A 22,289-nucleotide genomic window follows, 5' to 3' on the forward strand; every position below is an offset into this window, starting at 1 on the left:
TAATAGAGATAGTTAATTAGCATATATGGCTAACTTGAATCATTGTTATACTAATCTTTTTCCAATATGTTTTTTAAATTCAAAAATTAAATTAATAAATTATCACATTTTCTGAAGAGAATTATCACGTTTTCATTCTTTAAATATATCCTAAAATCTATAGTGTGGAGATAATTTCTCCTTAAAAAGTATGTATATACCCTTAAATTCAATTAAATAGTTTTATTGGAAACAGCTTAGCTATGACTGTCACATTATCCATTAAAATATATATTTGAAGCTACCACTAATAAAATTTAGGTAAATTACGGTAGAGGCCACTTGATTATGATTTTTTTTATCATAAAATTATAAAAAGTTTCAAAATAGTAACTTAACTATTTAATTTTCTTTTTTTATTAATCAACTATGAAGAGTTATAAAATTATCATCCAATTATTAAATTTTGTCATTTTTTATCACCGGCTAGCTAACGTAAAACAAAAAACAATAAAAAATATAAGATAATTAGATGATCAAAAAAGACAAAATTAAATACTTGAATACTATTTTATAATTTTTCATAATTCGAAAAAGAAAAACATAAATAGTGGCTACTAATGTATTTTAATAAAATTCTTATTCTAAAACACAGTCCGAAATTTTAATTAGCCCCCGAACTATTCTTTCTTTCTTATCCACTGTTTTTTTAATATATTAATTAATTAGATAATGATTTATTTAATATCCTTATTATATATATATATTTTAATTAGGAAGTTAAATTAAATTTTAATTGCAATTCTTAAAAAATATATTTATAATAGAGTTATTCTTCAACCATTATTTAAACTCAGCAAAAAGTGTACATTATATAAAGGAAGCTTTAGAATTAACATTTAAAAAAAAAATTAGTTTGTGATTTTTTTTGATATAGCCTTGTGAATTAGAGAGTGGCTGGTGGAGAAGGTGTAACTTCTGGTTCCGTGAAAAATTATCCAGGAAAATTTACTTTGAAAGTTTTTGTCACCTGTATTGTTGCTGCTTCAGGTGGTTTAATCTTTGGTTATGATCTTGGTATTTCAGGTAAAATGAGTTTTTCAATTTCTTTTTCTTCTTATTATTAAAGATGGCTTGGAAATCAATTTTTAACAAAAGTAAAATTTATGTAAATTTGCAGGTGGTGTTACATCAATGGATTCTTTTTTAGAAAAATTCTTTCCAAAAGTTTACAGGAAAGAAATATCTGTTAAACCATCTGATGATCAATATTGCAAGTTTGATAGTCAAACACTAACGTTGTTTACATCTTCCTTATATTTGGCTGCTCTTCTCTCATCCATGACAGCCTCTCGGATAACCCGAGGTCTTGGTAGGAGGATGACGATGATGTTCGGTGGTTTATTTTTCGCCATTGGTGCTGTTATCAATGGTTTCGCCGAAAACGTTCTCATGCTTATTATAGGTCGGGTATTGCTTGGCTTCGGCATTGGATTTGCTAATCAGGTGCGTTCTCACTATAGTTTAGCACTATAAATTGCAGTTGCATGGTAATCCAAGCATTCAATAATGATTTTTTTTTTTTTTGCAGTCTGTTCCGATCTATTTATCTGAGATAGCTCCCTTTAAGTACCGAGGGGATATGAACATAATGTTTCAATTATCAATCACCATTGGTATTTTAATTGCCAATTTGTTGAATTACTTCACTGCTAAGATCGAAGGTGGGTGGGGTTGGCGGTTGAGCTTGGGTGGAGCCGTTGTCCCTGGTTTGGTCTTTTTCTTTGGATGTTTTTTCCTCGCTGACTCACCCAATTCATTGCTTGAACGCGACAAGTTTGAAGAGGCTAAAGTTCAACTCCAAAAGATCCGTGGTATTGATAATGTGGAGGAAGAGTTCAATGATTTGGCTAAAGCCAGTGAGGCAGCCAAGTTGGTTCAAAACCCATGGAGAGAGATTTTAACCTGGAAGTACAGGCCTCAACTCATTTTTGCTGTGTTAATTCCTTTATTTCAGCAATTAACCGGCATGAACGTGTTCGTGTTTTACGCTTCTGTCTTGTTCAAGAGCATGGGATTTGGTAACAACGCTTCCCTCATGTCCGCATTAATCACTAGCATTGTTAATTTTTTTGCAACACTTGTTTCCATTGCCACTGTCGATAAGTTCGGGAGGCGAACGCTTTTCCTCGAAGGTGGTCTTCAAATGTTGCTCTGTCAGTTTGTGATGACCGTTTCAATTGCTTCTAAATTTGGAACCAGTGGGAACCCAGGTGAACTTCCACTATGGTTTTCGATGCTAGTGGTGATAGCAATGTGCGTATACATAGCGGGGTTTGCGTGGTCATGGGGTCCATTGGGTTGGCTAGTTCCTAGCGATATATTTCCGCTTGAAATTCGATCAGCTGCTCAGAGTATAACAGTGGCCGTCAACATGATATTCACATTTTGCATTGCTCAAGTCTTTACCACCATGCTTTGCAATTTAAAGTTTGGGCTTTTTATCTTCTTCGCAGTATGTGTGATTGGGATGAGCATTTTTATTTTTAAGTTGTTGCCTGAGACGAAAGGAGTACCTATTGAAGAAATGACCATTGTTTGGAAGAATCATCCTCGTTGGAGTAAGTATTTCGTCGAGAAAGATCAAAGTTGTGAAATGGGAAAGATTTAATTCAGTGTTTAATTTTTTTATTTAATGTAATTAGCATCAAAATTTGTTTTTTAATCTCCTTTATAGTATTAATTAGAATTAGAATTAAACTCTATTTTAAGGTTTTTTTATAGTTTTATTTTTTTTCAATTCTAATTGTTTTTTTTTTTTGTGTTCATTAATATAATTTATTACTCGGTCTTTTTAATAAATAAAAAAATTAATATGGTCACTTTATTTAATAAATCTACACTTACACCGAAATATGGAATTTAATTTACCCTTGGCCATCAAAAAAGTCATTTAATGATAACCAAAGATGACTCTTGTTAAATGAAGATCAAATATTTAGTTTAAATGTTTCTATTTTATTAAATTCTTAAAAAAATGTCAAATTTCAAAAGGTTTAACTTACAACTTAAATATTGGGTTTTTTTGTTAAAAAAGAAGAAGAGAAAATCACATGAGAAAATAACACCAAAATGCTAATAATGTGGGCCTACAATAATACATTTTTATGTTATGGGCCAGTACAGTAAATAGGGGATTTAATATATAAATTTGATTTTTTTTTAAATTTGGGGTGTGATTGATGAATAATTGAAAATGAAAAATTTTATATTTTAAATGTGTTGGATAATAAATTTAATTTTTTTTATATTTTTAATATTTATTATGTGTTTGATAGTGATTTTTATTTTTTATTTAATATAAAATTTTCAAAAAAGAAAATATTGAATCAGATAAGTAATTAGATAGTCACTTATCACTTAACTTAGAAAATATTTAAATTATTATATTTGACTTTCAACTAAAACTATCCAAAATAATATATAAACTTATATTAATAGGTTTAAAATTAAAAAACAAATATTTCTTTAAAACAATTAATATTTACTCTTATCAAACGACGCAATTATATTTCGTACTTATATTTACTCTTATCAAATACATTTTTAATTTCAATTGTTTTTGTCCACATTATTTCTAGAACTTGATAATTTTTCCTAATTTTGGTCCACCAAGTTCAAGGCTAATTTTTTCCTTATCCCTTTAAATAAAATGTCTTAAGGGTTGTTTGATAAATTAAAAAAATAAAGTCCTAAAAAAATTAAGTGTTGGAAAGTAAAATATAAAAAAACATTAAGTATTGAATTTAAGTTATAAAATCTATTCGGTATATTAATTAAAATTAAGTATAAAACATAATTAAACTTTTTGATAAAATCTATTTGGCTTTCTATTATACTGGTTTCTATTTAGGGAACTTTTTTTTGGTGTCACATAATAATTGATCTCTTGTGGAATTTGAGAAATACCATGAATGTGGCAGGAAGAAGACTTTGAATGGCATTCTTTTTTTTCCTATTATTTGTGGTTGCTACGGAAGAATCACAATTCTTATGTTTTTGCTAGTAGTAACACTTGTGTTCAGGATCTTGTGGTTACAGGTATTACTTGGGCAAGGAGTTATTTATTGCAGAGTTCACAAGGAATTCAACCGTTTGCTACGACATTGGCGACATGTTGGTCTCCTCCGGATCATGGATGGATTAAGATGAATTCGAATGGTGCAGTGTCAATGAACGATGATAACACCTCAATTGGAGGTCTTTTTAGGGATGTAGATGGTCATTGGTTATGCAGGTACTCCTTGAAAGTCAGCAAGGAAACGGTATTTCGCATAGAAGCTGGAGCGATTCTTGAAGGTTTACGTATTGCATGGGAGAAAGGTTATAGACAATTAGAGATAGAACGCAACAATGCACTACTTGTAGAGTCTGTTCTCACAGGTAGTGCTGCTAGTAGTAACCTAACTGAATTATGTTTGATCAATGTTTACCTTAAGAGGAATTGGAAGACAATAATCCGTCACATTCCTAGATCTCAGAATATGACTGCTGATCGAATGACAAAATGTACTTATGATAATCAGTTTGGGTTGAAGCTTTTCGAGGATCCCCCAATTTCAGTTCAAGAGATTTTACAATCAGATGGTGATTTTCTAAGTAGAGTTGTGTGATTTCATTGTTTTCGCTTAATGTTATTTGTTTCTACTTTTAAAAAAAAAATTAAAGGTAATGTAATTTTTTCAATAAAAATGTTATTTTTTCAACCATTTTTTTCTAATCTTGGTTCAAATCTATATAAATAGAGGAATTTTTTTTAATTTAATTCTTATGTTTTTATGATAAAATAAGTTCCAAACATGTTTTGTTATCTTCATTTTTGATATTAGATTTTTGTTTTCATTTAATAAACACTAGATTTTGTTATATTTACGAGTCACGATGTAGGCGAAAGAAAAATTTATATGCTAAAAATAATTTTTAAATTTATTTAATAATAAATATATGTGTAAGTGGTAACGAACTTGTATTTTATTACTGTTGAACACGTGATTATTAATTTTGTAATTGTTTTATTTAAAGATGATATAAAAATATGAAAAGATAAAGTGACATCATAATAATATTAATTATAATTTAAAATAAATGGTATTTTTATAATTTCATAACTGAGTTGGTGACCCGATCAAAGATGACACCTACTCAACAATGTGCTTAAATATGGTATATACTATATTTTGTCACATCCACAACGTGGGTGGAAGAAAATATTTTATTAAGGAATATAAGTGCTTAAAAACATTTTCGTTTAAAATTTATTTAATAAAATGGCGTTATGCTTAAAAACATTGTCACACCCTCTATTGTGGTTTCTAGTAGAGGTGTGCATGGACCGGGCCAGGCCTAACTAAAAATTTAGGCCAGTTTGTTAGGCCCAAGCCCGGCCTAAAAAATGGGCCTAAATTTTTGCCCAAGCCCGGCCCTAATAAAAATATTAAAACCCGAGCCTAAGCCAGCCCGCCCATAGTAATTTTTATATTTTTTTTATATAATTTTAAAATATATATAAACCATCAAAAATACTAAAAACATCAAAATAAATATTTCTCAACAAATTGAAAATAAATTTTAAAAAATATATATACTTAAATAACACTAAAATAGATGCAATTTAACAACCAAATGTCTCTAAAATAATAAAAAAATTAGTAAATGTCTTTAAAATAATAATAAAATTAACAATAAAATAAGTTTTATATAATATCCAAACAATAACAACAAAATAGTAGCAACATAATAGTAAAATAGTAGCAAAATAGGGAGAAAATAATTAAAAAATAATACTAAAAAAATAGATTTTTTTTCATTTAGTGAATTCGGGCCGGGCCAGGCCGGGCCCTGGCCAAAAATGTCTTACCCGAAGCCCGACCTGTTTTTAAACGGGCCTTATTTTTTTCCCCAAGCCTATTTTTCGGACCTATATTTTTGCCCAAAACCTCCCACATTTCGGGCGAGCCTTCGGGCAGGGCCACCCATGCACACCTCTAGTTTCTAGTTAAACTCAAAAAAGTTAATTTGACGTTAAAAAAAAATCCAACCAAATAGAGAATGCCAAATAGTGGCTTTTTATATTTTCATTAAAAAATTACTTAAATTACTTTTGGGATAATGTCATATTTAGTACCTGTATTTTTATAAAATTCTAATATGGTACTTGTACTTTGAAAAAGTCCAATTTGGTACATGAACTATTAATTTCTGTATTATTTGATATATGTATTTTCATAAAATGTCCAATTTCGTACTTATAAAGAGTGAGAGAAGCTTATAAAGAGTGGAACAATATACTAAAATGTAAAGAGAATTTGACGGTGAAAAATACTTAAATTTGGTGTTTAAATTTCAATATTTATTTGTAGACCTACAAAAATCTAGTGTTCTTTTGAAAATAAATGTTGAAAATGAAAATAGGGGAGAGAAAATAAAAGAATGATAAAATTTGGACTTAAATGATTATTGGTGAGTAGCGGCCATGGTGGTCGAAAGTGGCCATTGACATTCAAAATTCAAAAATTTTTTGGGTTTAGTTTGATTTTTGATTTAAAACTTTAAAAGAAAAATGATTTGAATTTTAAATTAAGTAAAATAAATGTAATTAAACCAAATTTTAATTAAAGTAGATTGTAAACAATTTTGAGTTTATTTTTATTTAGAGTATTGCGAACAAAAATACAAGAGAACTTAATTATTCTCTTTTCTTTCATGAAGAACAAGATGAACACCAAAAAAATTTTCTTAGATTTTTTGGGTTAAAAAAATTTAATTGTTTTATGGAATTAATGAATTTTTATTTTTTATATGGAATTAATAAATTTTTATTTTTTATACTTTTTTATTATATATTTTTTGATTTTTATATATATTATTTTTATTTTTATAATTTTTTTAAAATTGATATATAAATATATGATAAAGATATATATATTTAATTAAAATGCCATGTGCCATGTTTTTATTAGCCACCTATTTTTTTAATGGTGTTAAAAAATAAGACCAAAGTATATAATGGAATGACAGTTTAGATGTTAAATTGGGACAAAAAAAAAAGTATCAAAGTGAGAAAATGACTATACTTCAAGAGTGAATTTGTGAATTAAGTAAAAAAAAAAGAAACTATAGGTATATATATTATAGATATAGATTTTTTTTAGTTTAAAAAAAATTAAAAAACAAAAAATATTTTCTAAAGTTAGAAATAGAAAATATCTCCCAAATAGTTTTTCAAGGTAAACTAAATATAGCAGTTGATAGGGTAAATTGTTAAAATAGTCATTTTTGTTTGTCTTATGTTACATTTTAGTCACTTATGTTTAAAATGTTACGTTTTAGCTACTTACGTTATCGTGTTGTAACATTTTAATCATTGAGCATTAATTATCGTTAACGGTATATGAGTAATTAAACTGACGTGACAACGTTAAATCAGCATTTAAAATAAAAAATTTAGGTTAAATTATACAATTGGTACATATATTTTTTTAACGTTAAAGCACATGAAAATAATTAATTTAAAATTAAATTAAAATACATGAAAATATTTTTTGAAAAGAAGGAACCATTCATGCATTAATCGTTGAAGCACAGTATATTTGTGTTTTACCTATTTATCATATTCTTTTTATATTTTATGCATATATAAGTCTTTTATCGATTATTACGATCCAAATATTTATAACTATCAAATTCCTTTAACCAATAATCTTATTTTAATTTATATTTTTTTATAAATATTTCAAATAAATTTGAGATATTAAACAAAAAATTAACTTTTTAATTTGATTTTAATTTTTTAACTTATATATTTTTTCAAATATATTTAAGATATTGGAGGATAATTAAATTTGAAATAATTAACTATTCTTTCTTTTTAAGTTTTTATCAACTCTTTTTTAATATGTTAAATAATTATATAATGATTTATCTAACATCCATATATATATATTGTAATCTGTGTAGAGGAAGTTAAATTAAATTTTAATTGCAATTCTTAAAAAATATATTTATAATAGAGTTATTCTTCAACTATAAACTCAGAACAAATGTTGAACTAGGGTGGGTTAGTGTACATTATATAAGTTTTAGAATCAACATTTAAAAATTTTTTGTAGTTTGAGATTTCCTTTGATTTAGCCTTCTCAATTAGAGATTATGGCTGGTGGAGGAGGTGTAACTTCGGGGAAAAGTTATCCAGGAAAATTTACTTCCAAAGTCTTGTTCACCTGCATTGTTGCTGCTTCAGGTGGTTTGATCTTTGGTTATGATCTTGGTATTTCAGGTAAAATGAGTTTTTCAATTTCTTTTTCTTCTTAGTATTAAAGATGGCTCGGAGTATTAATTTTTAACAAAGCAAAATTTGTGTAAATTTGTAGGTGGTGTTACATCAATGGATTTTTTTTTAGAAAAATTCTTTCCAAAAGTTTACAGGAAAGAAATATCCGTTAAACCATCTGATGATCAATACTGCAAGTTTGATAGCCAAACACTAACGTTGTTTACATCTTCCTTATATTTGGCTGCTCTTCTTTCATCCATGACAGCCTCTCGGATAACCCGAGGTCTTGGTAGGAGGATGACGATGATGTTCGGTGGTTTATTTTTCGCCATTGGTGCTGTTATCAATGGCTTCGCTGAAAACGTACTCATGCTTATTATAGGTCGGGTATTGCTTGGTTTTGGCATTGGATTTGCTAATCAGGTACGTGCTTACCATAGTTATAGCACTATAAGTTGCAGTTGTATGGTAATTCAAGCATTCAATATTTTTTTTTTTTTTTGCAGTCTGTTCCGATCTACTTATCTGAGATAGCTCCTTTTAAGTATCGAGGGGCTTTGAACATAATGTTTCAATTATCAATCATCATTGGTATTTTAGTTGCCAATTTGTTGAATTACTTCACTGCTAAGATCGAAGGTGGGTGGGGTTGGCGGTTGAGTTTGGGTGGAGCCGTTGTCCCTGGTTTGGTCTTTTTCTTGGGTTGTTTTTTCCTCACTGACTCAACCAACTCATTGCTCGAACGCGACAAGTTCAAAGAGGCTAAAGTTCAACTCCAAAAGATCCGTGGTATTGACAATGTGGAGGAAGAGTTCAATGATTTGGCTAAAGCCAGTGAGGCAGCCAGGTTGGTTCAAAATCCATGGAAAGAGATTTTAACCAGGAAGTACAGGCCTCAGCTCATTTTTGCTATTTTAATTCCTTTATTTCAGCAATTAACCGGCATGAACGTGTTCGTGTTTTACGCTCCTGTCTTGTTCAAGAGCATGGGATTTGGTAACAACGCTTCTCTCATGTCCGCATTAATTACTAGCATTGTCAATTTTTGTGCAACACTTGTTTCCATTGCCACTGTCGATAAGTACGGGAGGCGAACCCTTTTCCTCGAAGGTGGTCTTCAAATGTTGCTCTGTCAGCTTGTGATTACCGTTTCAATTGCTTCTAAATTTGGAACCAGTGGGAATCCAGGTGAACTTCCACTATGGTTTTCGATGCTAGTGGTGATAGCAATGTGCGTATACATAGCGGGGTTTGCGTGGTCATGGGGTCCATTGGGTTGGTTAGTTCCTAGCGAGATATTTCCGCTTGAAATTCGATCAGCTGCTCAGAGTATAACAGTGGCCGTCAACATGATATTCACATTTTGCATTGCTCAAGTCTTTACCACCATGCTTTGCAATTTAAAGTTTGGGCTTTTTATCTTCTTCGCAGTATGTGTGGTTGGGATGAGCATTTTTATTTATAAGTTTTTGCCTGAGACTAAAGGAGTACCCATTGAAGAAATGACCATCGTTTGGAAAAATCATCCTCGTTGGAGTAAGTATTTCGTGGAGAAAGATTCAAGCTTTGAAATGGGAAAGATTTAATTCTATTTTTTTGTTTAATTACCTTTTTTTTTCATATTCTGTGTTTAATTCTTTTATTAAATGTAATTAGAACCAAAATTTGTTTTTAAGCTCTTTTATTTAAGTATAATTAATATTATTTATTATTTATTTTTTAATAAAAAATTAATATGGTCACTTTATTTTAATAAGTCTATATACTGAAAATCGAGAAAAATGAAAGGGAATGCAAGAATGAAGAGAAATCAATTGAAATCTGAAAACAAATTTCCAGCTACATAAATATAAATTGTTGATAGTTCTGATAATTTCTTTTCATACAATACTTCTGATAAATATTACAACAAATGAATAGAAAAAACTGCTAAAAAGAATTTTATGATGCATAAAGAATCAAATAATAAAACAGCAAATTAATTGACTCCGATACTACAGACTGATCTAAAAAGAATCTGTGCTGAAAACAAATGAATCGGTATGAATTTACTGTATGCAACAAAAGAATGAAAGAATAATGACAGATTTCTTTACCTACAAAGAATGCCTGTGTACCCTTTTTTGTATGTAATGGAATCAAAATAGTAATCTGAAAAAACAATCATTTTGGCTGAGGAAATGAGGATGAGCTGCCTGCAACATCAATAGGTGTCCAAGCTGAGACTGAATAAAGTGGCTGATCTAACCAACTTAAAGTAAGCGCCCCACAATCTTCCCCTTGCTTTTTCACACTGTAATTCTCACAAGTGTACATCTTCAACAGCATTTGGCTCTGGAGCAATTCTCTCTCACTAATCCCTATGCATCTGAACCTTCCTTGCTCCATCAGCTTCCTCCACTTTTCGAAACTCTCGTGCCTTTCGAACCTATCGCTTCCTTCGCAAGCAATTATGTTCCGTATTTCCCTTGCAAACATCTCCTCTACTTTCATCCTAACTGGACTCTCCATGGGAAGGCTTGAATCGATGGAATCAAATATGGCAGAGTAGTACCTCAATGAATTGGTCACCCTTGCTTCTAAGCTGAGAACATTATGTTCAGCTTCTTGTTCTGCCATGACAACCACTGCAGGGTTCGTGCTACGAATAAGTCCCAACAAGTCCCTGAGAGCGCCTCCATTTCCATCATAAAGTGTCTTGTGCAGTTGAAACACACAATTCACAGCTACTGTCTCTTTCTCCTTTACATGGAGCATCCACAACCTCACATCTTCTAACCTGTCCACAACTGGATGGAACTCGAAAGGCAAATTCAATGCCTCGGCAAATCCCGAGAGCCTGTCTCCCGTTTCATTTAGTTCTTGCTTCGACTCACCGATTCCGGTGACTCTAACATGGCTTGGTGGATTAGCCCTTGAAGCTAAACTCTGGAACAAACTAGGCCATTGAAGCCCTTGCTTGATGTCGAAATCTATGATGTGAACCCTGTCTTTCCCTTCGAAGGCTCTCAACAATATCTCGTTTGATGTGAAGTGAAAGAATTTTGGAATCGGGCTTACCTGATTCAAGAGCCTCAATGCAGTACCATTATCATCATCAACCCGATCAAGCTCACGAGGGGTTGTGATATGAAAAATGTGAGGCCAAAGCCTTGTGACTCGAAGAGTCAAAGCTTCAGTATAGTAAGCAGTTAGACGGCTTATGGCACTGCCTCTTGGAGATGCTAGATCCCCCAACTTAGCTATATAATGATTGATGGCAGCAATGTTCTTTGATCCAATTGCTTCAACACAAGCTGTAAGTAAGTGAATAAGCTCAAACCCCTGTTGCTCCCTATGGTTGATCTCCTCCTCCCTATAAACCCCCACACCATTACCCTCATGTGGGTAAGGATTCCCTGAACCATTGCCCACTTCATGTTCTGTGGCTTGCTCGTTTAACCGAAGTCCCAAACTATGACTCTCCGAAGAAGTACTCGATCCTGAAGCTTCCTTTCCTGGCCTATGGATTGTCTCGACATCCTTTTCCCCGACGTCAGTGATTTCGGTTATTACTGACTCGGTCCAAGGATTGTTAGACAATGGCAAAGGCGGTGAAATCACTTCACCAGGCACAAAACACACCCTTTCTTCATCCCCTGAAGCAGTGAGAGAGAAAGGAAGTTGAGGAGCATTATGGCCTGCGAAACTTGGTTGAAACCAAAACTCACCAGCACCAAGTTGGCCCAAACTCAAATTATCACCACCGCCTTCATGAACATCACCAGAGATCTCATTATGACAGCTACCTTTTTTCCTCTTTGCCCTCCTGTCAATGACTGACTCATCAATGAAACCCTCAGCAGCAAACCTCTTCAAACATTTACCTTTCTCCCAAAACTCATCCTTGATCTCTCTCCGCCCTTCATGCGCAGTAGTAGTCAATGGCGGCAGCCTGATATTCTGCTTGAGAGAACAACCGCTGGTCTTGGATTCAGTTGGTTTCTCCACAGAAAGGCCAACAGGCCTAATAGGCTGCGACCTTGAAGTGTCCTTGCGAGAAAAACTACATGGCAGGTCCAATCTTTGTGTGCTCATTGAAGTCGGGAAATGGCAAGCTTGAAACTGTGCTGACGCTTCACTCCTCAATCTATGCCTTGGTGACACCAATGTAGAACTAGAACAACCAGCCAACATTTCTCTACAACCCTCCTACTTTCTTTCTTTTTCAGTTCAATTTCAATTCACCCACCCCCAGTTTGTTTTCTCTATTTTCTTTCCCTATCTCTCTTTTGTTTCTATAAGTTTTCAAGCTATGTGGAATGTATGAGTTATGTATAAAATTCCTATGTGTTCATAAGAAACTTTGCATGTATACTTTGGACAAACTAAATCTAGAGAGAGACAAATTCTAAGTGAGTGTGTGATTTTTCAACAAACCAAAAGAAATAAAAATAAGGAATCCGATATAAAGAAGATACAGAAATGTGTTACTATATGCAACAAAGAATTAATATAAAAGAATTTTCCCACCCCCAGAAAGAATCAAAGATTTGTTAAAGAACTACACTAAAACATTTACCACAAAACAATCATCGGATTCCCACAGAAAACTCAGCTACAATCAACAATGTAAAAAGCATACAACAAAAATGCATAAATTCTCAAACCTGGACTTGAGATCCTGAAAAACTTTGACACCCATCTCAGCTTTTGTGGTTTGCAACAACAACAACAACAACTCCATGCTAACTGAAACTGAAACTCAAAAAACCCAGCTTTGAAATCATATTAAACATGCATGAAAACAAAACTGAAAAACATATATCACTCGGAGCTCATAACCCAAGAAAACCAACTAGAGCTTTTTTTAAAACCTTTTTACTATTGTTCTTGCTTCATGTTGTTCATTTTAACTCTTTGTTTCTACTACAGCTACTACTATAGTCTAGTAGTATACTATACTACACACACACACTTTACTAGTAAAAATACTTACCTCTTTCACCTTCACGTCTCCATCATTGCTTTTCCCTTTTCTTTTTTCTTTTCCTTCTTTTTGGGGTTTCTTCTTGTGGGATTCATTTCAAAGCAGAAAAAATACCATGGCGAATAATAGTCTTTGTGACCGTTGGAGTGTTGTCGGTGAAATATGACCGTTAAGAGTGTTGCGGGAGTTGGTGTCTTAATTTTTTAGGGAATTTTCTCCTTGTACTATTACTGTTTTCTTTCCCTTTTTTTTTTTGTGAAGAGTGTTGAGGTCCACGTGACGCACACGTGCTTGTCTCCTGATACCATTTGACTGAACCGTTGTGTCACCGGCTCTCAGCTCAGCATTTATTCTTATTTTAAAGCATTCCACTGAGTTAGCTCGTGGTTAATTGGATACTAATAAGAAAATACCTCACTTTATAAATTAAAATTTATTACTTTTTAGGGGATTTTTATTAAAAAATGTATATAATAAAATTTAAACTTAAAATATCATAATATTTAATAATTTATCATTTTCATTTTAAATAAAATCTCATTTATTTTGTTATATATTTTTTTATAAATATATTTGTTAGATAATTTTTTTAATTACTCATCGATCAAATTATTATTTATTTTGGTAAGAAATATTATTATTTGTTTCGTACCAGTTGTTTGTTTTTTTTCAATTGTGTTGTACCTTTTGTTTTGTCGTCTTATGAAAATTAACATTTTCTTTTAACTTCCTAAACCTGCCAATTTTAACATAATTGCAAACATGTGGCGCATGTTCAGCAACCATTAGAGGGTCTAATTATAGTTTTGTTTTATATTTTACTTATGTTAAGTAAAATTCGACTGATTTATGTTGGTCTGACCTTTTTGTGTCTGTCATCCAACCAATAAAATCCTGCCACGCTGAAGAGAGTAGGGATATTGTAGTCAATTTATAGTTCGGTGCAGCTGACAACAAGTGACAAAGGACAACTAGGTGTCCAGGTGCCTTTATTTTTTTTAGGTTGGCTCGGTAAAGGGATAAAGCAACAATTTGGTAACTTTTTTTTTTTTTACTTTGCCCCTTCAAAGTTTTTTTCACGTTAATATTAAAATCTAACGTTTTTTTTCAATTTAATCCCTTATTTTTCAAAAAATCAAATTTTTATGTGATGACATGATAAAATCTTAAAGTGACATATCATTATATCTTAATAAAATCCTACTTCAAATATTAAATTGAAGAAAGATGTCAAATTCTAAAATTAAATGGACAAAATTTTCAAGGATCAAATTAAGAAAAATGATCAAATTCAATGACTAAATATTATTTTATCCTTTGATAAAAGATAAACAAATAATATAATTATAGCACGAGTCTTGCGCATTCGATCAATTTTATCGATTTAAATTTTATATATTAATAGTCAAATAAATTTATTTGGGGGTTAAGATTCATTTATTTATAAAATAAAAAATATCATTGCAAGCCATTTAAGCAATGAAATGTTTTTTTTTTCGAACATGTTTATATTTGAGTCCGCTAATTTAATTTGCATAGGTTATTTTATATTTGGATATTTCATTTTATGTTTAGGAAAAAAATGATAAATTGGATTGAGTTTTTCTATATTTGAGTATTTAATTTTATATTTGGATAATTAATTAAACAATTTAATTGGATTAAGTTATTTTATATTCGAGTATTTAATTTTATACTTGGATAATTTATTGAGTAATTTAATTAGGTTGTGTAAATTTATATTTGAATATTTTATTTTTTGGGTTAGTTTATCTTAGGTATTTGAATATGATGTTTAATTGAGTTATTCGATTTAGATGGATATCTAAAGTTCATCATTTAAATTGAATTATTTCAGTTTCTTTGATTCAATTATGTTAATTCATTTTGCTCACCCTTAAAAGAGAATAGGAGAGATATGTAAACTCATCCTAAGCTCAAGTGAAGGTAAAAAGTATCATGCATGTCGTCGTGTTAAGAGATGGATTACATTTTACCCTCTACTCAAAAATAGGTAAATCAGTACTCGTATGTTAGAAAAAAATGTACGAATTGACCCATCTGTTAAAAAATTCATTCGTATGTGCTGTTAAATAATGATTTATTTATATATATAATTGATCTGGAATTAAAAGATGTGTATGAATAAGTAAAAGTACCATGAAGGTCCTTGTATTAAGAGTCGGGTTGTATTTTACCTACTGTAACACCCCCTAACCCTTTTCCGACATCGGAATAGGATTATGGAACATTACCGGTCACTACAGTTTATATCATAAATCATATAAAATTTATCATTATAAAGTTCAGTAATTTATCTTATTGACTCTTAAACGAACATTCGGGGCCCAATGAAGATATTAGAAATCAATTGAGATCTAAACAGAAGCTTATAAAATTTTCTTTAATGAACAGTACCACAGTCCCGTGTATCTCTATGACACGCCCGTGTTGTAACACCCTATACCCGTACCCGAGACTGGATAGGATACGAGGCATTACTGAAATTTTTAGAATAATTTCAATTAATTTATATCATTTAGTACTCATTTTCATGTTTCATGTAACATCATTTTCATATTATAATTCTCGTATCATATCAAATATTCTATCCGTTGAATCATTGGAGTTTCGATGGATTTTTCAACAGTACACTCAAAGCATACATTTCCATATTCCATCAATTCATATTCAAAAATAACCCTTAGGACGTTTAATCATCAAGCACTCTCTCGAGTCACATCTCATGTAACTGTAGTGAATTAGGATTACCTTTTCAGGTCAAATCCTACCCACCTTAAGTTATCATAAGGATTCATGTATCGTGTAACCGTAGCGAATCAGGATTACCCTTTTCAGGTCAAATCCTATCCACCTTATGTTACCATAATGAATCATATATCATGTAACCGTAGCGAATCAGGATTACCCTTTTCAGGTCAAATCCTTCGCCTTAAGTTACCATAGTGAATCAGGAATAAATTTTATTCACTTCAAATTACCATAATGAATCAGGAACAAATCCTATCCACTTTGAGGTATTATAGTGAATCAAGAATGAATCCTATCCACTTTATATTCTTAAGAAGGCTTTTTTCAGATTAACCGTCCAGTTTATCTATTTCTGCAACACATGCAGGAACTCTTTCATTTGGGAAATCACCTATATCCATCCAGAACCCAATATTTAAATAGATTTTATCCCTTTCAAGTAGTTTCAGAACATGTGTTATTTCTTTCATTTCAACATCCATACATTTCATACATTCAATTCAAACATCATATAAAACACAATACATTATTTAAATTGACATATTTACATGCTCATTCAAGTTACACGAACCTACCTGACTAAAATGCAAAAATACCAAGATTTAGGGGTATTTTGGTAATTTACCATTTTCTCTATTTTCACCCGATCTTAAATTAATAATTTTTTTCAATTTATTAATTTAGACAATAAAACAATTCATTCCCTTCAATTAGGTCATTTTTGACATTTTTACAAAATTACCCTCTAAAGTTTTACTTTTATTCAATTTAGTCCTTGAGCTAAAACATGCAAATTAACCATACTAGCTGAATATTTATATATATTTTCCTCCTCCTCCTCTCCATTCCACATCCTTAATGTATATAACATGCTTATAAGTAACATTATCTATAATTTCACTATTTACTTATATGTATATTCAAAGCTATCCATCCGTGTCATAGTCACTAAATTATTTTTATCTTAAGATACAGAACTCCAAATTATGATCCTATAATTTTCTTTGAAACTAGGATCACATATATTCTTACCATAAATTTTTCAGAATTTTTGATTTAGCCAATAAGTACAGTTTATTCTTTAAATTTACCATTATTCTGCTGTTTGACAGTTCCAACCCTTATTCACTAAGAATTAATTTTCTCCTCATACGAGATTCGGATGATGTTCCCGATTTTTTATCTTGCAAATATACTCATTAAGGATTTTAAACATATAAATTTAAGTTAATAATTATTTTTCTCCAATTTTTGATGATTTTCCAAAGTCAGAACAAGGGAACCCGAAATCATTCTAACCTTATCTCACAAAATTTATTATATCTCATAATTCATAATTCCATTGTTTTAACCATTTCTTCTATAAGAAACTAGATTCAATAAGCTTTAATGCCATATTTTTTTCATCCTCTAATTCGATTTCCACAATTTATGTGATTTTTCAAATTTAGCCTACTACTGCTGTCCAAAACTGTTTTAGTGCAAGATATTTATTTACCATGTTTATAACACCCTTATTTTCTTTCTCTACACTATTTCTCATTACTTTCTCTTCACTAACATATCAAGAACATAAAACCTTATATAAGAAAACTCTACATTAACATCATTTTCATGCTTTTTCAATAGTATTAAACTTAAAAATATATTGAAATCTTGATGTTCTTACCTTGTCTCATTGATTTCAAACTTTAACTTGATTTTCTCTCTCCTCCAGCTTCTATTTCTTGAATCTAATTTGATATACTTGCTCCTCATAGTCTCCTTGTCATCTTTCTCTCTTAATAGTTATGGAAATTCTTTTGATTTTTAAGTGAAAATGGTGGATTTTTAGTGGAAGGACCAAATTGTAAAGAAAATAAAACTTTCTTTCTTCTCTTTTCTTCTAACATGAATTGCATGGATGGAAAGATGATAGAAATTCTTCATCTTTCCTTCCTTATATATTAAATAAATTAATAATAAAATATCTCATTAAAATATTAAAATAATATTTATCTTAATTAAATAATTATAAAATATCATCAACATCATCATTACTTTCTAGATTTCTCTCTCTTCCAATTGACCATTTTGCCCTTTATTATCTTTTAAAATTCCATCCTTAAGTCATCTTTTAATTTGGTAAAATTACAATTTAGTCCCTCATAATTCTTCACCTATTCAATTTGGTCCTAATTCATCTATTTTTCTTAGTTTCTAGTTCATTCCACCCTTAAAATATTTACTATTGGCCCTTCAAATTTTTTATATTTACACTTTAACCCCTCAAGTTTTGAGTATTTACTCTTAGGCAACAAAGCTTTTTACACTTTTACAATTTAGTCCTTTCTTGAATCAAGATATCATAATTTACTTCCCAACGTTGTCATAACTCAAAACTTCCCTTTTTGTCACTTATTTCCTTGTTTTTCTATATCAAGGATAATATCTTACTATAGAAATTTTCGGGGTATTACACATGTTGTCACCCCGTGTGACTCACACGGCTAGGACACGCCCATGTCCTCTACCCGTGTACTTCTCTGACTTGTTGCTCATGAACAAAATAGTTTTACATGGCCAAGACACACGCCCGTATGCTTAGCCCCTGTGGATTTAGTTTCAATTCGAATCTAGTGCAGTTTTCACACGGCCAGGCATATGCCCGTGTACTGTGGCTGTGTGCTTCACACAGCTGAGACGCACGCCCGTGTCTCTGCCCGTGCTGGCCATACCTGAGCATTCTGTTTGTCAAATTTTAGATGCAGGGGACACACGGTCTACTCACATGCCCGTGTAAGGGCCGTGTGTCTCACACGGTCTAATCACACGCCCGTGTGCCAGGCCGTGTGGACTCAAAATGAACCTTATAGTCCAATTTTACCAACCCTGCAAACTTTAATAACAAGCAACTTAAAATTCAATCTTTCACTTAATCCAAAACATGAATAAATACATCCATTTCACATTAAAATCATTAATGTTACGGTCTAACTCGAGTATATTAGTAAGTGTTTAACATAAAACTTCCAGACAATGTACTTTGGTACTAATTGAATCGTTTCAAATTAAACTATATAAATGACCATATTATAAACATAAACTTTGCATTCATGGATTAACTATTATCATTCTTACACTATTAACATTCACATTCAAAATGACTTCCAAAAGACAACCTAGGTACATTCCATTTTTCAAAATAAAATACGTCACCGAGTATTTGAGTTCAAGCTTGGCTTGGATGCTGAGTTGTTAGTCGCTTTCGTACCTAACCTGCGCTCGGAAACAAACCGTATGCTGAGTATTCACTCAGTGGTATTTCTATAAACTAACACTTAAAACAAATATTAACACAAAATGCATTTAAGCTATTAACTTTAAATCTAATATCATTACTTATATTCAAAGTTCTTTCTCAACGAAACATTCAGTTCAATAATATGTCAATCAATAACAGTATAATTTTCAGTAGAGTAACACAGTCATTCAGTTGTTCAGTACAGTAAATTTACCCCTATTAACATAATTCGGACTTTGGCGGATACACGGATCCAACCAACACACCAGTACGACACATTGTGCCTCATCGGCTTTGCCGAAGTAAACAGTAGCAGTATGGTATATAGTACCTCATCGGATTAAACAAAAGTAATAGAAACAGTACGACACACGAAGTGCCTCATCAACACAAAGTCGAAGTAATAGTATGACACTATTAGTGCCTCATCGACTCAAGGTCGAAGTATCCCTATACACTTCCAATCCTATGGCATGCCAATTATATCCAACCTAGCCCGACACTGTTAATAGGGTATTCATTTCACTTAAATTTTCAGATAACAGTCAATATACATTTTAGTTTAGATATTCACAACTCAAATCAATTCAATACAATAATAACAATACTTACCTCTATACCACTTACCATATATATAATGAATGCAAAAATAATTATTAAGTTTGGTTTATAGAAATACAAACCGTAATTTTTTTCGGATTACTCCCCGTCAACTTTCTCTTTTCCTTTCTTTGTCGATGTCTCCGGTACTACGTTAGCTACAGAAATTAAACAATTTATACTATTAATACAATAAAAATTCACAATAAATAATTAAATTTCTATTCAATTCAAACCTCAATTTTCAATTTAATTCTAATTAACACTTTTACTTTTATCACTCAATTCATACTTCATTACTATTCAATTTCCTATCATATTCACCTTAAACATTAGATATCCATGGTAAAACCCTAATTTCAAGTTTATTTCAATTTAGTCCCTCAAACACAAAACTCATAGCTTCCTTAATTAATTCTAAATTGAAATTTATTCAATTAAATCCCTAATTCAACAATTTGTTCAACATAACCCATGTCTAAAAATCATCTAACTTTCAAAATTTCCACTTACATCATGTACTATTTGTCCTTAGGACTCCAAAAACATCAAAATTATAAAGAAAGGGACTTAATTGCCTTACCAAATTAAGCTTGAGACTTCAAAACCTAAATTTCCCTTTTCTTTTTCTTTCTTTCCTTCTTTCTTCCTCTCTTTTTCGTTTCTTTCACTGTTCTTATTTTGTTTATTTATTTCTTTTATTATATTATATTATATTAATATATTATTATATTAAATTCTTAAATACTAGGTATATAATATATGTATATTATACATACACATGGAATATTATTTTCCATACATTTGGCACTATGCTCTTTTATGGGTTATTTGTTAATTTAGTCCCTTCACTTTTCTTTAGTTTGTAATTAAACTTTTACACTATATTCAATCTAGTCTTTACACCAAATTAACTTTAATTCAAGCTAATTCACCTAGCCAAAATCCAATTAATCACTCAACTAACATTCGTAAATATTTTTAGTAAATATTCACGAACCCAATTTTCTGAAATAGTAAGCCAGAAACTCGATTTCTGATACCTGTAAATTTCTGGTCATTACACCTCCTCTATTCAAAAAAAATGATGAAATTAGTCACTGAAATTATCAAAAATAACATCTAGAATGATCTTCAACAAATGGTTGTCTAGGCACGAATGAACTTAGGTAACCATTTATCTTCATTCATTCTAGAGTGGTTTCTTAAATAATTATAAAAATATATAAATGTATTTAAAAATCATTAATAATTATAAATAATAATTATTTTAAAAAATATAAAAATTATATTTTTGCACATATAACATGTTTAAAGAATTCAAATATATTCATATGCACACACACACACACACACACACACACACACACACACACACACACACACACACACACACATATATATATATATATATATCTTCTTATTCGACTTGATATTCTTAGTTAATCAAGTTGATGAATCCTATTTTATTAATTCTTATAATTATTAATAATTTTTAAATAATTTTTAATAATTATATATAGTTTGTATAATTATTTAATAATTATTTAAAAAAAATCCATAATGATAAACTACTACTTGTCTGTATTCATTCTAGACGCTCACTCGCGCTCGTGTTTGCACTCGTTTTAAGGCTTTTTCTCCTCTCAAATGTTCTCACTCACTCGCGCCTTTTACCATTCAAACTCCCTCTCATGGTTTCATATTTCGTCTCTTTGGCTTATTTACTGCTTAGGGGGTCGGTTTCAAAGGGTTTACAAGGGTTGTAATGTAATGAGTGTAGGGTAGCTGAACAAAGAAAATTTTAGGTTAAGTGTGGCGTTGGGGGGGTAATTTGATAGTAGGACAACAACTAGATGATCAGGATTCAAATGAAAGAATATAACAAGATTTTCAATACTTCATTTTTTTTCTTTTTTTTTTAATTTCATAATATTTTTTTTCACTTTACTAATACTTGCTCATTACAATATGAAAACTTGAATTCAATTTTTTTTTTAATTTTGATTTTTTTACGAACCTATTTCGAACTTGATACGAAGTCGGCGCTTCTCGTTTTACAAGCTCTGATACCAAATGATGTGATCCAGCTAGGGTGATTGAGTCGAGTTCACGTAGTTTGCTTGATCGTCTACGAAAAGGGTCGTTCACAAATTATCGATCTGTTTAAAATGGCTTAGAAGGCTGAATGTTAATGGAATGCGGTTCAAAAGTGTCTATTTGGATGAGCTAGGTTAAGCTAAAAGAAACAAAGGTAGAAAGTATTTGAATGGCTTGGTTTAAGTGAATAGTTTGCTAAATAAATAATATGGGGATGGAAAAATGGACTTAAACTTCAGGAGCGATTCAACACT

The 22,289-nt window shown here is 30.9% G+C and overlaps 3 protein-coding genes across 4 annotated transcripts; 2 read left to right on the forward strand and 1 right to left on the reverse strand.

Moving 5' to 3' along the window:
* Positions 1 to 871: 871 nt before the first annotated feature.
* LOC107936404 (sugar carrier protein C) lies at positions 872 to 2,731 on the forward strand. Its single transcript, XM_016869127.2, has 3 exons — positions 872 to 1,065; positions 1,160 to 1,485; positions 1,571 to 2,731. The coding sequence occupies exons 2-3, from the start codon at positions 1,174 to 1,176 to the stop codon at positions 2,648 to 2,650; spliced, it is 1,392 nt and encodes a 463-aa protein (XP_016724616.1). The 5' UTR covers positions 872 to 1,065; positions 1,160 to 1,173; the 3' UTR covers positions 2,651 to 2,731.
* A 5,301-nt stretch (positions 2,732 to 8,032) lies between these two features.
* On the forward strand, positions 8,033 to 10,015 carry LOC107936400 (sugar transport protein 1). 2 transcript variants are annotated; one of them, XM_016869124.2, is made up of 3 exons: positions 8,033 to 8,314; positions 8,409 to 8,734; positions 8,818 to 10,015. In XM_016869124.2, the coding sequence occupies exons 1-3, from the start codon at positions 8,188 to 8,190 to the stop codon at positions 9,895 to 9,897; spliced, it is 1,533 nt and encodes a 510-aa protein (XP_016724613.2). In that variant the 5' UTR covers positions 8,033 to 8,187; the 3' UTR covers positions 9,898 to 10,015. The 2 variants fall into 2 exon arrangements, with proteins under 2 accessions (XP_016724613.2, XP_040939464.1); XM_041083530.1 differs by having other exon boundaries at positions 8,577 to 8,734.
* A 111-nt stretch (positions 10,016 to 10,126) lies between these two features.
* Positions 10,127 to 13,446, reverse strand: LOC107936431 (scarecrow-like protein 28). Its single transcript, XM_016869160.2, has 2 exons — positions 13,290 to 13,446; positions 10,127 to 13,048 (listed from the first exon to the last, which is right to left on the reverse strand). The coding sequence occupies exon 2, from the start codon at positions 12,485 to 12,487 to the stop codon at positions 10,475 to 10,477; it is 2,013 nt and encodes a 670-aa protein (XP_016724649.1). The 5' UTR covers positions 12,488 to 13,048; positions 13,290 to 13,446; the 3' UTR covers positions 10,127 to 10,474.
* Positions 13,447 to 22,289: the final 8,843 nt, after the last annotated feature.

This window comes from Gossypium hirsutum, chromosome A12, assembly GCF_007990345.1.
Source record: "Gossypium hirsutum isolate 1008001.06 chromosome A12, Gossypium_hirsutum_v2.1, whole genome shotgun sequence".
Taxonomy (NCBI): Eukaryota; Viridiplantae; Streptophyta; class Magnoliopsida; order Malvales; family Malvaceae; genus Gossypium; species Gossypium hirsutum.

What these genes read in the sequence shown, in the direction of transcription:
- LOC107936404 (XM_016869127.2), top strand. Translation starts at nt 1,174, where the DNA reads ATGGATTCTTTTTTAGAAAAATTCTTTCCAAAAGTTTACAGGAAAGAA. An exon ending in GCATTGGATTTGCTAATCAG is followed by an intron (nt 1,486 to 1,570) that starts GTGCGTTCTCAC and finishes TTTTTTTTGCAG; the next exon opens with TCTGTTCCGATCTATTTATC.
- LOC107936400 (XM_016869124.2), top strand. Translation starts at nt 8,188, where the DNA reads ATGGCTGGTGGAGGAGGTGTAACTTCGGGGAAAAGTTATCCAGGAAAA. An exon ending in TTATGATCTTGGTATTTCAG is followed by an intron (nt 8,315 to 8,408) that starts GTAAAATGAGTT and finishes GTAAATTTGTAG; the next exon opens with GTGGTGTTACATCAATGGAT. An exon ending in GCATTGGATTTGCTAATCAG is followed by an intron (nt 8,735 to 8,817) that starts GTACGTGCTTAC and finishes TTTTTTTTGCAG; the next exon opens with TCTGTTCCGATCTACTTATC.
- LOC107936431 (XM_016869160.2), bottom strand. Translation starts at nt 12,487, where the DNA reads ATGTTGGCTGGTTGTTCTAGTTCTACATTGGTGTCACCAAGGCATAGA.